Here is a 19,376-nt window from a genome sequence, read left to right as displayed (position 1 = left end):
AAGGGTGAAACAGTAACTATGACGTAATGATAGTGTACCGGCTATCAAGAGCTACACAGGAAATAATGAGCAGATGTCTCCATGCATTAGGAGTGAAATGATATATAACAATAAGTGCTTTAACCTGCAGCTGTTTGGGTTTCTTCAGCTTCAGCTTGTTGGTTTTGTATCCTCCGTACTTTTCAAATAGCTCGAAAAACCTGTAGAAGGACCACAAGGGCAAATACCTCAGGATGTGGGTCTCTATGGGTTTAATAGAGTTTACAGTCACACAAGGAAACTCACATGGGATTTCTGACTTCCATTTTCATCTTCTGTTTGGGTGTTCGGTCTCCGTGGCGGATCACGGCGATCACGCAGCGCAGCTCCATCCTGCGCGAGTCAGAAAACGCTTCGGTCATTATTCCACAATTAAAAACATACAGATAGAAAAAAGAAAATGCACAGAAACCACCATCAAGGACTCACATTGTGCCGGATGTGGTAGGGACTATGGGAATGTCCTCTGCCTCAGTGGGAATAGACCAAGGAATATGGAACTGAGGAGCCAGCTCCCTCATCACAATGTTCCTGTTAAAAAGATCACAATAAAAAAAACTATAACGCTATAATCAAAAATATATCGCTCATAGTGTGGGGTGGGATTCTTTTCCCATGAAACCAGTATAGATCAGTCCATGCTTTTATTCTAAATTTACTATCATGGTATATGATTAGAGATGAGTTTGGTTTACAGTTTATAGATACCGGTACCGATACCGACACTACTCTCTATAATAAGAGAGAGAAATGCAAAAATACATGATGTGAAATTTTTTTTTAAACTTTTAAGTGCTTTTCTTACTAATGAAGTTTACAAATGACTTTAAAGCAAATAAAAAGGCCTATAAAGCACATTTTTTAAATAAAATGGCCATTCAGAAAGAGAGAGAGAGAGAGACCACATCACAACATATTTGAATTAGAGGTCGACCGATAGTGGATTTTACCGATGTCGATAGCTAGATTGGATCGTACTTGCTAATAATCGATTAATTAACTGATCCAGTTTTGTATGGATCCTGAATCTAAAGAAACACTCCATGTAAAATAGTACAGAAAAAAATATGAATATAATCTTCAATAGATAGATAGATAGATAGATAGATAGATAGATAGATAGATAGATAGATAGATAGATGTCCGCCTGTCTGCCTGTCTGCCTGTCGGCCGCCTGTCTGTCTGTCTGTCTGTCTGTCTGTCTGTCTGTCTGTCTGGGTTAGTAAAGATACTTACATAAAGCAGAAATGTCAATGAGGATCGGTAAAAAAAAAACGATTTATTTAAATATGATTATTAGTAGATGCGCTGTACTTGATATGTGGAATGATTTTCCGTGAATATATATATTCGTGAATATGACGTATCACAACACTACGGAGAGCGAGGCATGTCCTGAGTCACATAGAATACAGATTAACATGGCAGAGGTAAAACTGTAACTTCCTGCAGACACAACAGGAAAAGAACGTCTGTTTTTATTTTTTTAAATCTTTATTTTTTTTGTACTACAAAGACCTGTGTGTGAAAGGGCCAAGTCAGAAGGCACTTAAGTAAATTGATGATTTGCCGTCTGTCTGTAGCAAAGAAATAAAAGCGAACTATCTGCACCATATTGAATTGCAGAGAGCGTCATATTTTATTTTCCATTGTATCGTATTGCATTGTGTTCGATCAAATCGAAATCGGATCTCACTGCATCGTAATAGGGGTGAAACGTGAATCGGAGATGCACATCCCTAATACAGACACTAACCCATGCTCTCGATCAGGCTGAGCATTATACTGTGCACCTCCTGTAGCATCACATTTTAAATAATAAAAACGAATAAAACCTCTGTCTCACCCAAGTATCTTGGCGCAATCGTCGTAATATTTCATTGAGTTCTTTACAAAGCTGAAGCCGTTGACGTCACACACGTACGAGTGTCCGTTGGCCCGGAGCAGGTCGAACCCACACACTGTTTGCTGCAGGAAGTTGGAAAGGATGTCAATTCTGGATCCTGCAGAAACACTGGAGCACAAGAGTGAAGGAGTGAAGGCACACTGACCTTGAAAGCCAGGCACACTTTACGAGCCACCAGTTTCTCCATAGCAGTGAGCATGACGGGGTAGCGCACTTCTTTTCCCTCGCTGTCCCGTTCCACTTTACCATCCAGGGCAGGAGATTTACGAGCCTCGGCATGAGCGTAATCAGGCCCGACTGTGTAGACCTGAGAGAATGAAAATCGCACGCATACATATAAACGCCTCTGGGAAAAAACTTTCCAGATCGGAGCTGGAACAATCCTCCGAAAAAGTCGGCTGTAAATTTCAAGTTGGAATTTTTACAGAATATCTGGATTTTATTTACATAATGCTGCGATTGTTTTTCTTGATTAAACTGATCTCTGAAGCATTTTCACTTCCTGCCTAAAATAACTTTACAGGTCAGGGGATTTTTTTTGGCGTTTATTCGTTAAACGTTACCTTCACGTCTGTTCCATCTGTGGGCATGAATTCCTCATAGATGTAGGAGCCGGTTTTTCTGACGCTGCTCTCAGGGGAATAGACACTGCTCCGGCTCCCGATCTGCACGAGGAATGTAATGTATTAATGTGCGTAGACCCTTCCATGAATCATCAGTCCATTTCTTTGCTACGCGACACTACACGCATGCATTACAACGATGCCACAAGTGTCTAGAATGTGATGCTTTAATGTAACTGACCAAAAAATGTCAAAATGCTAAATAAAATCACGTGAAGCAGAAATTATTTGGTATACTCTTTCTTGCAGCTAGGAGACCGCAACCTCGCCCGAACAAAGTGATCTGCTTCAACGCCACAAAGTTGTAAGATCTGGGAGTGGGTTTGAAAACAAACCTTCCTGAAGAGTCGCTGGCTGCCTCCTCCAGCCGAGGTCGGGTAGTAGATATACACGTTGTGATCTTCTGCAGAGACTGGCTTCTCGACGAAGGGTTTGGGGAAGATCTCTCCGTTCACCTCCACGTGGTCCTCGCCTTCGACCAGGTTACACTCTGAAAGGCATCGAATTCAATCGTCTTCATTCTAGAGCTTACGCCAGGCTCTTGTGGCAACGTGATTTTTTTTTTTTATATCTAGACGTAAGCGTTGTTGATGTTTTTAAAATCAATCTGTCAGGAGTGCTCTCGTTGGCTATAACCACCTGTTATGCATGTTTAGTTCATGCTAGCTACTAGACATTTTTTCTTTATATTACCGTAATTTCCGGACTATAAAGCGCACCCATATATAAGCCGCACCCACTGAATTTTACAAATATTTTTATTTTTAACATAAATAAGCCGCACCTGTCTATAAGCCACAGGTGTCTACACTAATGTACTTTACACAGGCTTTAACGAAAGACATGTTACACACGGTGTAATGGGTGAAATATGTTGCGCTTCCTTTAGGAGCAGAGCGGTATTTTGAGAATAGCCTGCCACTGCATTTTTCCGTTATTACTGCATGTGTGCAAGACCGAGGAATATGTCCTTATTATTTTCTGATGCTGATTTCTAAGTTTCTTTGACTAACCCGTAACGCTGTTGCCAAGAAAAATAAAAAAATCACAAGTTTTGGAAACCTGTCTGTGCTTATATGATTTCTGTTGCAACTGGAGTTAGCGAGCTCTCCCTTCACCCAGACTCAACACGTTACAACGGCTTGTATCTAAACAGTAGCCGACCAAGAAAGTCATTGTTCACTGTCTTCCTCCTTCCTTTCACAACTATTTCTCTCGGGAGTTTATCTTTTGGCATCGTCATGCGTTAAAAAAAAATAAAAATCTCCCGATGCCGTGCAGCTCAGAACACAGGTGAGGTGAGTTTTTTTGTTTCCGTTTGGAAATTTCATTGGTCTAATGTTATGGGGTTCAGTTTTTTGGCTTGAAGTTTGTGAAACCGGGAAAAACCCAGGAAAAATTCATAAATAAGCCGCTTCGTTGTTTAAGCCGCGGTTTTAAACGTGGGACAAAGGTAGTGGCTTATTGGCCTGAAAAATACAGTAGACTATTTCTCTATCTACAAAAACAATAAATATCCGGATGTTTTGATCTGATCAGCGGAGTGGTTGGACCTCCTAGTTCCAAAAATTTCCCATTTCCCTGCACCACCCTGTACAATAAACAATCTGCTATTATAGCTGGAATTATCACATGGCCAAACTAATCATTTGCCTAAAGATAAACAAGTACAGTACATGTAGATAGGGAACGGCTTTAATATTAACCCTCGGGTAATAAAATAAGAAAATGAGAACCAAACCATCCATGATGGAGCTTTGTGTAGCTTTCTGGTTGGGGGTGGGGTGGATTTCTGACTGCATTATGCACTAATCACTGTGTTCCAAAGCCCAGGTCAATGTAATAACAGTAGAGAAGATCCAAATAATTGCAGTGTTCGGAGGTGGTGTCAGATGAGCTTGATAACACTCATGTGTCTGATCTGACCACATCGCAACAAGGTGGTGTGGTATGGGGATATGCAGACTATGGGCAGTTCCAGTGTGAAATCTTTTTGCTTTAAGGGAGCAAACAGGAAGTAGAAATCGCTTGAAATAAGTCAAATAATATTATATATGGTTTATAAGAACCTTACAATAGGAAATAATATAAAATACTATATACATATTCTATATACACTACATGGACAAAAGTACTGGGACACCTGACTTCAGCCATGTGGTTCTTCTGAAAACTGGAATTGAATTTTCCCTTCACTTAGACTGGGAGACAAGACCCTGTTCCAGCTCCATGAAGGTATGCTTTACATGGGTTGGTGTGGAAGATCTCCTGCTATACAGCTAAACGCTGACTGACAAATCTCCATAAAATCTAGAGGAAACATCTCATTGTGGAATGCGATGTTCTAAATCCTTAGATCCTCTGGTGTCCATTGAATGTATTTTAAACCTAGCACACATAGATTTAACACCCCACTTCTTCTGAGAACTTTGTATTGATCTCTGTGGGAAGGTGTGTTTCTAAGAGCAGGAACATCAGCACTCATGGGGTTAATGGATGCCTGACAGCCACATTAAGTAATTTATGTGTTCCATGCCTAACTGCTCTACATCAGTAGCTATTTATAGAGGCAAGCGGTGAAATAAAGCCCAGACAGAGAACAGGATGTTCCTCTGCCAAGAAGTTCTGTTATTTATTATTTATTATCCCTTTCCACTGTGATGAACGATTTACAACATATAAAGGCATCCGGACGTCTCGCACTCACGTACCGTCGGGTTTATCAGGGTCCCTGTTCAGCACAGCGTAGCGTGGCAGGTCGATTCCCTCTTCCTGCAGGATGCGATACACCTCCCTCCTGAAAAGACATTACATAAGATCTTCAGCTTTCACAGGAGAAGTATAAACACACTAGTCGACTAAGTGATTAGAAGTGGGTTACTTAAGTCAGGGAAAAAATGTTTGGGGTCCACAAATAGCACAAATCTGTTTTTCTCGATGCCATATGTGCACTTAACGCTGACCTGTTTATGCTGAAGAAGGGTGAAAAAAACAGGCTAGTCAGATAGCTACCGGATATTCTACTCGAGTAAAAGTAGTTCTGTGGAGTCCGAATGGGACGTTTTTGTCTCTAACAGAAGACGAAAAACATTTGAGAAGATGTGATCAGACTCCCCTCACCCCCACACTCACACATAGAGGTGTAAGCTTAATGGTTTGGGGTTGTTTTGGAGCACTGAAGGTTGGAGACTTGTTCCTCAAAGTGAATGGAATCCTAAACCATTATGGCTCCCATTCCATTCTTCAACTCACGTTAGAAGAACCGAACTGTCTGGATGCCGAGATCGCGTAAAACTGTTCTTCATGCTAATGGAGGATTTTTCGATGAGAATAAAGTGGAACGTCTGGATGTTCCTATATTCGTTTAGTCAAAGAAAATCTGAACGCTGTTACATGGCCGAGTTTGTAGCATAGAAACCGAAGGAACATACACGTGTCTCTCAAAAACCATAAGAGACCAAGGTGAATTTTTTTAATTTGATTTCGTTCAGACGTGCAAATGAAACTCTGTGATACCTTTATGTAGGGAGGTGTTTCAGTACCTGTCCTGTATGTAATACTGCATGTTAAGGTCGTTGATCAGCAGTGGGTTACGGAGTTTGGCGTAACTCACGGCTTTATCCAATGGGAAACCTGTCAGTGGATAGCAGAAGGAAATTTTATATTTTTATCATTCATTTTTGTATCCTTCCACATTATAAAGTCAGTCTGAAGTTTATATATTGAATAGTATTGGAGGAAGTGTGTGTGTGTGTGTGTGTGTGTGTGTGTGTGATTTATGATCGATTCTGGTCTTAGACACTGGAAATGGTGAATGAAATAAAAAAATAAAAAATGAAGGTTCTACATCACACACCTTTGGAGTGAAAGGAGATGAGACAGTCGCAGAGAGGCCATTTCTCCACCGGCTCGTTGAGTATGACGTCCTCTGGGAAGATGACCACGGTGATGAACTCAAACTTGCACAGACGCTCCAGTATCTGCGTCATGGGCTTAGACTTGGACTTCTTCATCATACAGCAGATCCCCACCACGATCTGACGCTCCGGAGGCTGGAAAAAGAGCACGTGGGTGGTGTGAGGTGAAAGAAAAAAAAAGGGTGGCGTCAGTCTTATGTCATGATCTATGAAGGGTTATTATCATCATGTTGCATCGTTCCTGTAGGATGCTGACGCTGCCAGCTTTCAGGCTCGAGGAGTTGTTGTGGGAAGATATTAAGCTGAACAAATGCACTTACAGCATTAACTTGTAAGAACATGTACAGTGGTGTGAAAAAGTGTTGGCCCCCTTCCTGATTTCTTTTGCATGTTTGTCAAACTTTAATATTTCAGATCATTAAACTAATTTAAATATTAGTAAAAAGTGAACACGACATGCAGTTTTTAATTGAAGGTTTTTATTATTGAGGGAAAACAAAATCCAAAACTACATGGCCCTATGTGAAAAAGTGTTTGCCCCCTAAACCTAATAACTGGTTGGACTGTAGAGGGCTGCTTTACTGATGGGGAAACATCCAAAACCCTCTGCCTTGAAGACTTTCCCAATGCCATGAACCGTGTGTTTTATCCTCAACCCATATTTATCATGTTATTAATGAAACCTGATATAACATAAAGCTCAACCTGAACTATGCTGTACTCCATGGATTGGAAGATCTCCTGCTATAGAGCTCCAACCCTATTGAACAATGATTGTGAACGCTGACTGCACCACAGGAATCCTCACCTCACCTACATCAGTACCTGTAGCTGAAAGAGCACAAAATCGAGTGGAACATCTTCCCAGAAGAGAAGTTATTAGAAGAGGGAAGGGCTCAATGTGGAAAAGAAAAATGGTCAGGTGTCCACCTGGTGTATATGTGAAATTCTGTGACCAAATAATACTTACAAAAAAAATCTTATTCATGACTGTAGCGCTTAAAAAAAAACAACAGCTAGGATCAAGAGATGCTCACCAAGTCGGCCTCCAGGTCGTCCTCGTACAACTCCATGTCTGTCGTCATGCTGCCGTAGCCGCCCAGGCCTTCGCTCTCATCCTCGTCGCAGCCCACGAAGAATTTGGGAGCGCCACGCTGGCTCTCGCCCGGGCTGCTGGGCTCTGACATCACAGTCCACAGCGGCAACTATCAGCGTCCCGCCGCGCCATCGCACGCCGACACTCAGCGTGAGCCGCCGCTGGGGCGTCGTGAGGGCACGGGCTGCGGGAGAAGCCTCGCCCGAACTCGATAACCGGGACTGGGCGAGTTTGTTTGAGAAATGTGTTGTTCGGTATTTTAGAAGTTTTCCCTGAGCAGCGAGGAACACGCTGAATCATACCAGGGGTCCTGTAGAGAAAACAAACTGTCAGCTGTGACAAAGAAATGAACAGTTACAGACTATAAGGACCTCATGCAATTCTATGGACCAGATTTTGAGGAGTTGCTCAGTAGCTTCTGGTTCCACAAAGTCACCTGACAGTATAAGACTGTAGAAAAGGACATTACTCATAATCACACACTCCGGTGCTCACTGTGGTTCTCCGGTGTTTTGTTTTTAAGATTTATAATCACACTATTGATGTCACCTATATGAGGATGGGTTTCCTTTTTGAGTCTGGTTCCTCTCAAGGTTTCTTCCTCATTCATCTTAAGGGAGTTTTTCCTCACCACAGTCGCCCCCCGGCTTCATCAGGAATAAACACACATCATTCTCTTTCATTCTTAAGTTCTGTAAATCTGCTTTGAAACAATGTCCATTGAGAAAAGCGCCATAGAAATGTACAAAATTCTAATATTTTAGAATTCTAAATTTGAATATACCTTTAAATACACTGTGCTTTTCTCCATAACACACATCATTTCTACAATCATGCATGTCAGAAAATGTCCATCATGTCCATGTGTGTTTAAGACTCCTTTGTGCTGCGTGTAAGCTGATGTGCGACACAATTATACTGACAATCAAATCCATATTAAAAAATCCATATTAGTGTGCATGCATGTCAGCGTATGACCAAAAAATAAATAAATACAGTTGATAAACTTCCCCAAATTTTTTATTAATTTCTATAAATTCCTGTAAATTCCTATAAATCACTGGTAAATTTCCAACTTATTATGTGGAATATTACCACAAATTCCCCAGATGAAGTTCACATAGAAAGTTTCTGGAAATGTACCGGACATTTTGCACCCTTAACCATAATCCTAAACGCGGAAGGAGCTCCAGTGGTTTGTCACCGCGAGAATCTAAAACCATCGGTTCGTTAATTCGAATTCATTGGTTTTATCGTCACAAACACCGAGACAAACACGCTTGATTAGGCGTCTGAATATTCCGAGATTGTCGCCTGATTCGGAAAAAAAGGAGACAGTTTTTAAATAATGCAAATATTTATCGATGCCTGTAGAAGATTCAAAACCTTCAAAGAGAAAACATTGGGTTTGAGGCACGTTATGACTTCATGACATATCTCGAAATGACCTCCTATGTGAGAGGATAATCCTATGACCAGGTGTGTGATTATAATGGATCTGAGAGGGTGTGTGTGTGAATGACAGACGTCTGTGCTATTAATTATAATGAGGCTACATGAGGACCTGACTTTACTGACACACTTGTGTCTGAATGAGCACGAAGGTCTACTGGAACATCTTCCCAGAAGAGTGGAGCTTAAATATTCTAGCAAATAGGAACTAAAAAGTGGTCCTAGTGAGTGTGCGCGTGTTTGCATGGGTCGTATTCTGTACATTAATTTATTTCTGAGAAATTATTTCTTATCATTATTATCAAACAAAAGATACGTTGTGAGTGAAAAGCAGACGAGTCGATCGTTTGCATTTTGCCTCGTTCACAAGGAAGTAAACGCAATTCAAAAACACTACAACGATCGACTGCAATAAAAAGTGTTTTTTTCCCCTGAACAGGCTGGAGAGCAGCTTGAGCTTGTAAATATGTTTGGGATTCTGGCAGACGATTTAATTCGGGTTAAGATGATACCAGACGTAACGAGATTATCCTTCACTTACACAGAGTATGGATTGGAAATCCTTTTTCAGCACACGTGTGTGTGTGTGTGTGTGTGTGTGTGTGTGTGTGTGAGGCGAGAAAGCTAGTGCTCTACACTCGATCCCTTGGAGGACAAAATAAAAGGATAGAACCACTTACACGCTACATGGACAAAAGTATGTGGACACCTGACCATAACATTGGTGTCCATTTGAACATCCAGTTCCACATTTAGTCGTCATTCACTCTCACAGTAACCTCCACTCTTCTGAGAAAAAAACGTCCCACTAGATTTTGTGGAGATGGGGGTGCACTCAGGGTTAGAATTCATCCCAAAGGAGATCAGAGCTCCATACAAGGCCGCTCAAGATCTTCCTCAAGATCCCTAGTGAGGCATATCATCATGCTGGAGCAGGTTTGGGTCTCATAATTAATGTGAAGGGGAAATTTCATTACTCGCATCTAATGACATCCTATACAACTGCGTACATATACACCGTTCAGGCATTATCAAGTCAAGAAGCTTTTATTAGTCTTTACAACCATATACACAAACAACATAGAGCTACATAACAGAACCCAGGGAGGATTAAGGACTAAACTAAGTTGTCCAATCCACAAAAAGTGCATCGTGTGCAGACAAAGACATTGCAGACAGAAGACACAAGACAGTGTAGGACAAAATAGCGTCGCCGATAAACCTACTGTGTATTGTGTTGTACAGTAAAGAATTACGACCACCTGACTAATATTTTGAATGCATGAACTTCTTCAGCTTCGTCTGATGGATCGGACCACACGGACCAGCCTTTTCTCCCCACGTGCACCAATGAGCCTCAACCACCCACGACCCTGCCACCGGTTCAACACTGTTCCTTCCTTGGAGCACTTTTGATAGATACTGACCACTGCAGACCAGAACATCCCACAAGAGCAGCAGTTTTGGAAATGCTCTGATCCAGCCGTCTAGACATCACAATTTGTCAAACTCTTAAATCCTTCCGTTTTTCCTGCTTCTAACATCGACTTTGAGGACAAAATGTTGACTTGCTGTCTAATAAATATGAAATATAAAGATGAAAAGATCATCAGTGTTCTTCACATCACCTGGAATTGCCCATAACGTTGTGCCTGGATGTTGTATCTGGATGTTGTCTGAACTTTTACATGGATTTCATGAAGTAAAAAAAAAATGACAGGATCTGCAAGTGTTGAATTCATTGTTATGATCTGTATTAAATGCAATTCTCCATGGAAGGGTGGAAGTGATAGGAGATCCACAGGTGGTTTGTGGATTGATCTTTCACTCAATCATCTCTCTTCACCCTGAGGAACATGACTTGAGGGATGTCATGCAGGTTCTCACTTAGTGCTCACTATACATACATGTATATACACATATATACTGTATATACACACAAACACTAATTTATAAGGACATTAGGCGGCATTTTACTCTAATTTATGCCTTTTTCATGCAAGACTCAGAACTCAAACCCTGTTTTGAGCCACCTCCTGAAGCTAGCATGAACCCGGCTAGTTCTCTGTTAGCCCTCCTGCTATAAAAATCTAAATCAGCCGCCAATCAGGACCTCCATATCCATACTTTGTAGCAGTTCAATAGTTATTTGTATTGTAAACAGGATTAAATTTTACTTACAGTCTTTTTCCTATCAGCTTCTCATAGCGGTTCTCCTCGTTTGACAGGTTGCGAGTGAAACCAAACCTGCTGCGCCCTAACAAAAACAACAACCTTTCAGCCAATAGGAAGGCGAGCTAAGCGTTACGTCATCGCCGAGCTTTACCGTTACAACCGAGGTTCGAATAAATTGTTTATTTGTTTCAAAATATTGTGTAAAAAAACAAAAACAAACAAAACAAAATATATATATATATATATATATATATATATATATATATATATATATATATAACAAATGTAAAACAGCCATTCTACAATCAGACACCTTGTCTGGATTCTGGTGTTTGATCTAAACATCAAATAAAACTCTTGACCTAAAATCTGTATCATCTTAAACGATGCTCTGCTTCCCCAATAAACTATTATGTACCTTCATGACTCTGCAGGTGTTTGTGTTCATTATAAAGCACATTAGATATGTGAGAGCTGATATGTAGTTCATTTCCAGTTCATCAGGAATAAATGCAGGTCATGTAAGGGGATTTCTATGATAGAACAGGTTTTGGTCCTTTAGTTCCCATGAACCGAAATCCTCAACCTACAGCAAACAAAAACATCCTAGACGTTTGTGTGCTCCAACATTGTGGCTACAGTTTGGGGAAGAACCAAAATCTGGGTGTGACGGTCATGTGACTACAAGCCTTTGAACATATTCTTTCCTTCCTTTTTTGTGTGTGTGATTTGACAAATGTTTGTTTCTGTACTGTGTATGGATTTGCTTTCTTACTTACTAGAACTTGGTGTACAGTTTTCACCAAAAGTGTAACCTAGTCTAAGGCTTTTTGAGGCTCGTGGTTGTTCCTTTAGTTTCTACGCAACAACTTGTGGACTGTGAATGAGTGAAAGCAAGTTCTGTGGAGTCCAAATGAGAAGAACAGAAGAACTTGTGTAAGACGGAGAACAGGAGAGATGATCTGATCAGACTCCCTCACCCCCACAATCACACATGGAGCTGGACTTATTCCAGAAAGTGAAAGAAATCCCGAACCATCATGGCTCCCATTTCATACTTCATCACCATGCAATTCCATCTAAATGGAACCGACTTCATCGTACAACAAGATGATGAGCCGAAGCAACGGATATGTCTGAGCTCCAGGAGTTATTTAGAGAGCAAACATTTGATCATGGAACGACCTGCCCAGTCACAACACCTAAATCTTATTGAACTGCGCTGGGATGAACTGGATCGTAAAGAAATCTCCAACTAGTAAAGAACATCTTTGGCAAGTTTTATAAAAGGCACATTTTCAGGTTGGGTTTTTTTCAACAAAAAAGCCTGGACATTTCTCTATTGGTTTGGTCAAAGTAAATCTTCATTGCATTACATGATCTAGGAGTCCAGATGTTTTTTAAACTTTTCCCAGGCTCTGTATATTAAGTGAGAAAATCCTTTGCTCCAGCATCATGTTATTGCAGATCTTTGTGTGAAGAAGTCACACAAATCAGTTCAATTGTCATAAAAATAAACACATTCATTGATCTCTATACATACTGAGTGTTATTATTGAGTCATAATACAGTGGTGCAAACACATCTGCCATCACATCTGTCTCACTGTCCTAAAACAGACAATAATTTCAACACTGTAATGAATAAATTACAGACTTTCTCATGCGTCTTTACAGTCTTTAACGACTCGTCTTGTTCCGGAGAAACGAGGCAGAACCCGTTTTTTCTCTGTAGCTCTGAAAGCGGCAGTCGTTGTGGGACGGCGATTTTTTCAGGACGCTCCGGTGAAGGTAGCCGTTAAAGAAATCTGCCGCTGATAATCTTTTCTTTAACATCACAGTTCTGAATCCAACCCAGCCATCCTGAGAAGTGAACATAGAACTATTAAATTTCCGAAACATAGAAACGAATCGACGATAAAATGATGTCGGATTCTTCACCTTGCAGCAGACTGACAACGTGTTCGATTCCTTGTGATAGTGGATGGACCCAGGGACTGCAGAGGAATGTGAGATTTCTGAAAAAAAGAAAGAAAAAAAAAGAGAAAACAATTGGTTTGATTTTCCTTTTAACCCCCCAGTAACAGTCTTTTATCGACCTTTATGTATCACCATTATTTCAAATAAAATTATTTGGACACCCAATTTTTTCAGCCATACGTGATTCATCCCTGAACAGTTACTACGCATTGGAGACACACGATTGTATAAGATGTCGTTGGATGCACTAGAATTAAATATTCCCTCTGAACTTGGAGACCCAAACCTGTTCCAGCATGGCAGTGATCCTGTGCACAAAGCCAGCTCCATGAAGATACGAGGTGATAAAAAAAAACGCCTTGTTCAGTCGTGGAGATGATGGGCTCTTCCGCTGTAAAGGCTGTTGCTTCCTCTTAGGTTCGTACAAGTACACCCAAGTTTCATTAATGAAAATGATCTTCGACATAAAGGTGACCGCTGACCGAGTTCTCGGCAGACTTTGATGTTCCTTCTGCTCCTGTGTCAGAAACCTGGGGACGATCTTGGCATCACACATGAAGATTGCCTGAATGTTGTGGACTGTTCGCCGACGATCATCATGCACGAGTTGCCGAATGGTTTTACCGTTTTCGGGTGGTTGAGTCTTCCTGACCTCTCGTTGTCTTCCAGTGTTGTTTTTCCGCTCTTGAATCGAGCGTGCCAATCGAAACACCTCGAACGACTTGCCGAATCATGTCACACGTCTCGTACAGTTTCATGCAGAATTTCACGTTTGCACTTTGTTCTAAATTTTTGTCCACGATAAAATCGCAGACGTGGTAATGCAGGTGGTCAGAAAAGCACCAGCACAGCTCCCAATGTACAAATGTCTTTAGGCACACTTACTTATGAAAGTCGGCGCTCCCTGTGACTATGCGTGCAGCCTTGTGCTGCCATCTGCTGGCATACTACAAAACTAGTCTTAAAACTGTTTTCTAATACCTTGTATGCTTTATATAGGGTTGAAGTGGAAGATCTCCTGCTATAGAAGTCAACCGTATTAAACAATGGAAAGGAATAATGACTGCACCCCAGATCTCCTCACCTCACCTACTTTACCCTTGTTGCACAAAATCTGCTGGAACATCTTCCTAGAAGAGTGGAGGGATGTTCAAAAGGCACACAGATTTAATAGTCAAGTGTCCACCAAGATTTGTCCAAAAAGTGTATCTTTAGAGTTAGATTAAAACCGAAGTAATATTTCTAAACAAGTCTCCACCATCACCACGATGTACTTACCCGTTAACGGCACATCGCAATTCCCAACAAAGTCCAGCAGTTTGATTGCATGTCCCATCCAGATTGTTCTCAAATGAACCTAAGCATGTAGAAAATCAGCTGACTCACCACAACTATCACAAATCAAGCAGTATACATTAAAACATCTGCAGAAGTTTTACCCGAGACCCTATGGCCCGATAGAGTCGATCGATCTGCTCACACGTCTGCTCTTCCCAAACAAGCCAACTCAAGGAAGAGCTGATTTTAGGAGCTGAAATATAAAACACACACATATACAATTTATTTCTTCTCAAACGACTCACACATGAGTACTGTTTAATCACAGAAAAACCTTCCTCTTACCAAATGTTGCCCCCACTCTGGCCTGCTCTGTCCGATTTGCTATTCGTTCTGGAAGGTTTCTCAGAGTGTCGATTAACTGCGAAACACAAACAAACTTATACATACTTATGTCCTAATGTCTATAAATCTTTATATTATCTACATATACCCAGAGTATCATTCAGGGAAAATCTTGGTACTGTTGTATATAATTTTTGTGTCTCATATTTCTGCTTAACACTCGCACTATCCACAACACACTTCTGTATTCACTCAATACACTATCCGTCTATCTTTTAATCTAATCCATCCATCCATCCATCCATCCACATTAATCTATCCTAATCTATATATCCATCTATATCTATCATTGTGTTTTCATCCATCCTAATCTATTCTATTCTATTCTATCTATCTATCCTCATGTCCATCTGTCTATCCTGGACTCTTTAATGCAGGTTCACATGACACTTGCAGTTTTGATGTGGATTTCTCAGATTTCAGATCAGGACTAATGGAGGCAATGTGTGACCTCTGAATTAAGGTTATTTATTCATTTGCAATCCAGTAATTACCAGCCGAGCTCCCAGAGCAGCCAGCGTGCCTCCGAGCTCATCAGCCGTGCTCTTCTCAGGAACCTCATACAGCCCCTGGTTGAGTATCGGACCAACGTCAAACCTGCAACAAAGCCAAATATTAATGAATTCATACTGAACATCACAGCAAGGAATTTCTTTCATCATGGAGTCTAGAGACAAGAACTCTGACGTGTATCCTGACACGCATCCTGAACCATCTCTAGTGCAGATTCACACAGGGGTTGAAGGAAACTCGTACCTCCTCGGTCTGATCTGCATGATTGTGACTCCAGTGAGTTTGTCTCCATGCAGAATTGTGTGAAAAACAGGTGCAGGTCCACGCCAGCGAGGAAGGAGACTAGGGTGCACGTTCAGGATCCCACTGAAACAAAACAAGAAGTTTAGTTAGAAATATTAACGGTCTTCTTTTTGTTTCTATGCAACAAACACAGTGAAAGACAAAGAACAGAAACGGAAGAATAAGTCCATACATGGCCAATTTTTTGTCCCTAACAGAAGAACTTGTGTAAGATGAAAAACAGTCACACATGGAGGTGGAAATGTAATGGTTGGGGTTGTTTTGCAGGGAATGTTGGAGACTTTGTCCGGAACGTGAAAGGCAACATCGCTACCATTCCATACTTCAACACCATGCAATTCCATCTAATTGGAAATAACTTCACCATACAAGAAGACCATGAGCCGAATCGTACGTCCAAGTTCCATAAACCAGTGATGAGAAGATCGGATCATTTTATTGACTCAAATAAACATATTTTTTTTGGTAATTTACATCCATTAAAATGTTACATTTCCAATAAGCAGATCTTCAACACGTCTAAACCGACTTTGACTATAATTCCAATAATAAATATATGTATATATAACTGCATCGCGTATTTGGAAGTCATGTGATAAAAGAACATACAGCTCGGAGCAGAGGACTCAAGAGATGAACAACACAATTCTGTTTCCTGTGTAACGCACTGCATAGCGTTTATGGGAGTCACAGGACAGAAGAACGAACGACTCGGACCAGAAGAGTCAAGAGATAAACTACTCAGTTCTGTTTCCTGTACATGACCTATGGAGATTTTCAGATGCTTTGTTCATGTGCTTCCAGTAGAAAACAAACGAATCACTCTTTGAGACGACTCATTTTTCTGAGTCACATTAAAAACTCGTTCGAAATGAATCATTCATAAACAACCATCACTATTGTAAACTTTATTTAAAGAGCAAACAGTCGTTAGGAGTGTTATATATATCGTGGAATGCCCTGCCCAGTCACTGCACCTAAATCTAATTCGACTGCTCTGGGATGAACTGGATCTCAAGAAAAATCTCCAACTAGTGAAAAACACCTTTGGAAAGTTTCAGCTGAACGTTTGGAGAAAGATCTGTCTGGCCCACACGGGGACTGATGGCCTTACTATGGGAATGTATTAATGAGCTGCTCCTGAAGCAGGCAGCCAAACGAGACCACCACTCCCACATCGAACTGCCCCCTGGACTCCACCTGGGGCCACTCATGAATCCTGAGCTCGTGCTGCTCAGCAAACTTGCGCACGGGGACATTACGGGGCAGGGTGACCACCTCCAGAGAGTCCACCACACCATTAGGACCTTCTGTTCTGAAACACCAACAAAAAAAAACACCTGGTTCAATACACACAATCGTTTGAAGGAAAAGAAGAAGGTGTGTTGCAGATGTTCTTACTGGGACTCATGAAGCCGTTTCAGAGACTCGACCGCGAAATCATCACTCCCGAAGAATAAAATTCTCCACGGTCGGTTTGAGACGCAGCTGCTGTGGATGCCAGAGGGCACCAGCGGTGTGGAGCTTCCAGGGCTGGCATTTGGACCAACACATGGTGCGAACTTGATGCATCGTCGACAAAATCCGCCAAGATAATGAGGAGCATCGTGGATTAGTTTCACAACGAGTTGATTCCACATCCTTATTTATTATAATATTTATATATAAACAAACACACGCCTGTGTAATGACCTACTAGCATTAATACAATATCTACAGGCTGCTCTTAAACATCTCGCGGCTTTTTTACGTGAATAAATAAATCCGTTTTAACATTTTTCATGGCGTAATGTTGTCCTCTTGATTTCACACCAGTTTATAAATCCTGATAACAGAAATAAATAGCGATTTCTAAAAGTTATTAAAAACATCAACATAGCTTAGCACCGCTTGTGTGCGCCGCCATCTTTGTTTAACGTCACTTCCGGCAACGGGCTGCGCTGTCAAACTGCTGATCTAGAATAGGGATTTTATTAGCGTATGCGGAAATGCGCCCCTAGTGGCTAATAGCTGTAATGCACCGTTTTAATTGGTTAGAGCTACAATAATAATCTTTTTAAACACATAGTTGAGACACATCTTTTTCCCCTCAGTGTTTTTCTTTTAAAACAAATGTTCTACATTGTACATTAATACCGATTTCATCCAAATTATTAAAGACCACTTATGGAACCAAGGTAATAAACCAAAACGTGTTAAGAAAGCAAAAGGCGGCGAATTCGAAGAATCTAAAATTCTGGGTTGTTTGACTTTTTTGCAAATTCTCATGACCTCGTCATCTGAAATGGTTTGCCAACAATCCTGAGGAGCTCCCAGATATGTTGAGTACCTGTTGGCTGCTTTTCCTACACTCTCCAGTTCAACTCATCCCAAACCATTTGAGTTGGATTTAGAGCTGATGATTATGGAGGTCAGGTCATTTGAAGCAGAACTCCATCACTCTCCTTCTTGGAGAAATAGATCTTACAGAACCTAGAGGTGTGTTTGGGGTCATGGTTCTGTTGAATGATGCCCCACTCAGTGCAAACAAAACGGGATGACGTCAAAATTCATTGCAAAATGCTGTCCGTTCACCTCTCTACATCTAACATTGTCCATTCCTTGCGATTTTTTGGCCCAAGTAGGGCTCTTCTGCTCGTTCTTCTTCCAAAGTAATGGTTTCTTTTCGAGCACAAAATCTAATCTCATTCACTAAGTGTTTGAACAGTGAATGTCGAAATATTTTTTTGGTAACAGAACCACATTTGGCTGGGAAGGTCATGTGTCCCAATATTTGATTGATTGATTGATAGATAGACAGACAGACAGACACTGTTCGTACAAGGGTAACCTAAACAAAAGTAATAAAAGCTACACTAGGTTGCACTTCCAAATAAAACCACAAGACGGCAGTCTTTACAACAAAATACTCCCTGGTGAATTCTAAACATCACCGCTAGAGGGCACCAGTGCATCAGAAATCCCAAGTATAAAGGGGGAAAAAATCTAAACCTTTTATTTATTCTTATTTTTATTTATTTTTTTTTTTTTACATATATTTTGTTATATAGTGGTTTTGATTTTGAAGTCTCATGGGCCCAATGCTTTCACAAAACCACTGGATTTTGGCTGGAAAAAAAAAAAGAAAGAACATGTAGAAAAACAGGGTCATTCATCTGCCTTTTTTTCTCCCCCAAATAGTCAATAACAGGCTGTAAGGCTACGTAGATTTAGAGATTCAGGCGAGATTCAGGCTTCTATGCCAGGGCTCAGAGAGAAAACCTGGTATGCAGCAAACAGCCTGATTTACTCTAAAAAAGTGTGAAGTCCTGGATGACTTTACTGTGAATAGAAAGAAGGAGCAACCAGAGACCCACATTTCACTGGCTGTAATAATACACACACACACACACACACACACACACACACACACACACACACACACACACACACACACACACACACACACACACACACACGTGTTCCAGCAGAGAAATGTAAATCTTGATGCTGATGTGTTTTAACACACTGAGTTTGCATGTAAAGTCAAATCAGATTAGTGCTCATGGGCTTTAGGTGAAGGTAAAGTTCAGATCTGAAACATTTAATTGCGTACAGTTTGCATCTTGCGATCAGTGGTGGATGAAGTACGCAAAGCATGTAGTTGAGTTAAAGTAGATCCACGTGATAAAATATTCCTCCAGTAAAAGT

At 40.9% G+C, this 19,376-nt stretch overlaps 2 protein-coding genes across 11 annotated transcripts in view; both read right to left on the bottom strand.

Annotated features, from left to right (window-relative positions):
* The window catches only part of ppip5k1a (diphosphoinositol pentakisphosphate kinase 1a), a 34,800-nt gene extending 23,435 nt beyond the window's left edge, over positions 1 to 11,365 (bottom strand). For 3 of the 9 annotated variants that reach the window (XM_046840441.1, XM_046840446.1, XM_046840448.1), the window contains exons 1-12: positions 11,215 to 11,363; positions 7,523 to 7,891; positions 6,425 to 6,620; positions 6,111 to 6,201; positions 5,280 to 5,365; positions 2,904 to 3,058; positions 2,509 to 2,610; positions 2,091 to 2,252; positions 1,886 to 2,007; positions 469 to 570; positions 286 to 372; positions 125 to 200 (exon numbers count right to left, since the gene is read on the bottom strand). In XM_046840441.1, the coding sequence (XP_046696397.1) occupies positions 125 to 200; positions 286 to 372; positions 469 to 570; positions 1,886 to 2,007; positions 2,091 to 2,252; positions 2,509 to 2,610; positions 2,904 to 3,058; positions 5,280 to 5,365; positions 6,111 to 6,201; positions 6,425 to 6,620; positions 7,523 to 7,672 (1,329 nt within the window). In that variant the 5' untranslated portion in view covers positions 7,673 to 7,891; positions 11,215 to 11,363. Of the gene's footprint in view, positions 1 to 124; positions 201 to 285; positions 373 to 468; positions 571 to 1,885; positions 2,008 to 2,090; positions 2,253 to 2,508; positions 2,611 to 2,903; positions 3,059 to 5,279; positions 5,366 to 6,110; positions 6,202 to 6,424; positions 6,621 to 7,522; positions 7,892 to 11,214 lie in introns of all 9 variants that reach the window. The other 6 variants (XM_046840442.1, XM_046840450.1, XM_046840447.1 and 3 more) reach the window with 4 other exon arrangements.
* A 1,369-nt stretch (positions 11,366 to 12,734) lies between these two features.
* mtfmt (mitochondrial methionyl-tRNA formyltransferase) lies at positions 12,735 to 17,681 on the bottom strand. Of its 2 annotated transcripts, XR_006924631.1 has the most exons (10): positions 17,088 to 17,681; positions 16,801 to 17,001; positions 15,627 to 15,749; positions 15,365 to 15,467; positions 14,811 to 14,886; positions 14,627 to 14,718; positions 14,466 to 14,544; positions 14,272 to 14,317; positions 13,149 to 13,225; positions 13,033 to 13,070 (listed from the first exon to the last, which is right to left on the bottom strand). XR_006924631.1 is itself a non-coding variant. In XM_046841083.1 (9 exons), exons 1-9 carry the CDS (start codon positions 17,324 to 17,326, stop codon positions 12,888 to 12,890), a joined length of 1,173 nt encoding a protein of 390 aa, XP_046697039.1. In that variant the 5' UTR covers positions 17,327 to 17,657; the 3' UTR covers positions 12,735 to 12,887. The 2 variants fall into 2 exon arrangements, 1 of the variants encoding a protein (XP_046697039.1); XM_046841083.1 differs by lacking the exon at positions 14,272 to 14,317 and having other exon boundaries at positions 12,735 to 13,070; positions 17,088 to 17,657.
* Between the last annotated feature and the right edge of the window lie 1,695 nt (positions 17,682 to 19,376).

The sequence above is a fragment of the Silurus meridionalis genome, chromosome 26 (genome assembly GCF_014805685.1).
Source record: "Silurus meridionalis isolate SWU-2019-XX chromosome 26, ASM1480568v1, whole genome shotgun sequence".
NCBI classification, from domain to species: domain Eukaryota; kingdom Metazoa; phylum Chordata; class Actinopteri; order Siluriformes; family Siluridae; genus Silurus; species Silurus meridionalis.
The sequence above is the reverse complement of the archived record's forward strand: the minus strand, read 5'-3'. Positions and strand labels throughout refer to the sequence as shown.

Coding starts and splice junctions, on each gene's coding strand:
- mtfmt (XM_046841083.1), bottom strand. CDS start 17,326: ATGTGGAATCAACTCGTTGTGAAACTAATCCACGATGCTCCTCATTAT. Junction 13,226..14,465: donor TTGCGATGTGCCGTTAACGG/GTAAGTACATCG, acceptor TCTTTTTTTCAG/AAATCTCACATTCCTCTGCA. Junction 13,071..13,148: donor CGTTGTCAGTCTGCTGCAAG/GTGAAGAATCCG, acceptor TTCACTTCTCAG/GATGGCTGGGTTGGATTCAG.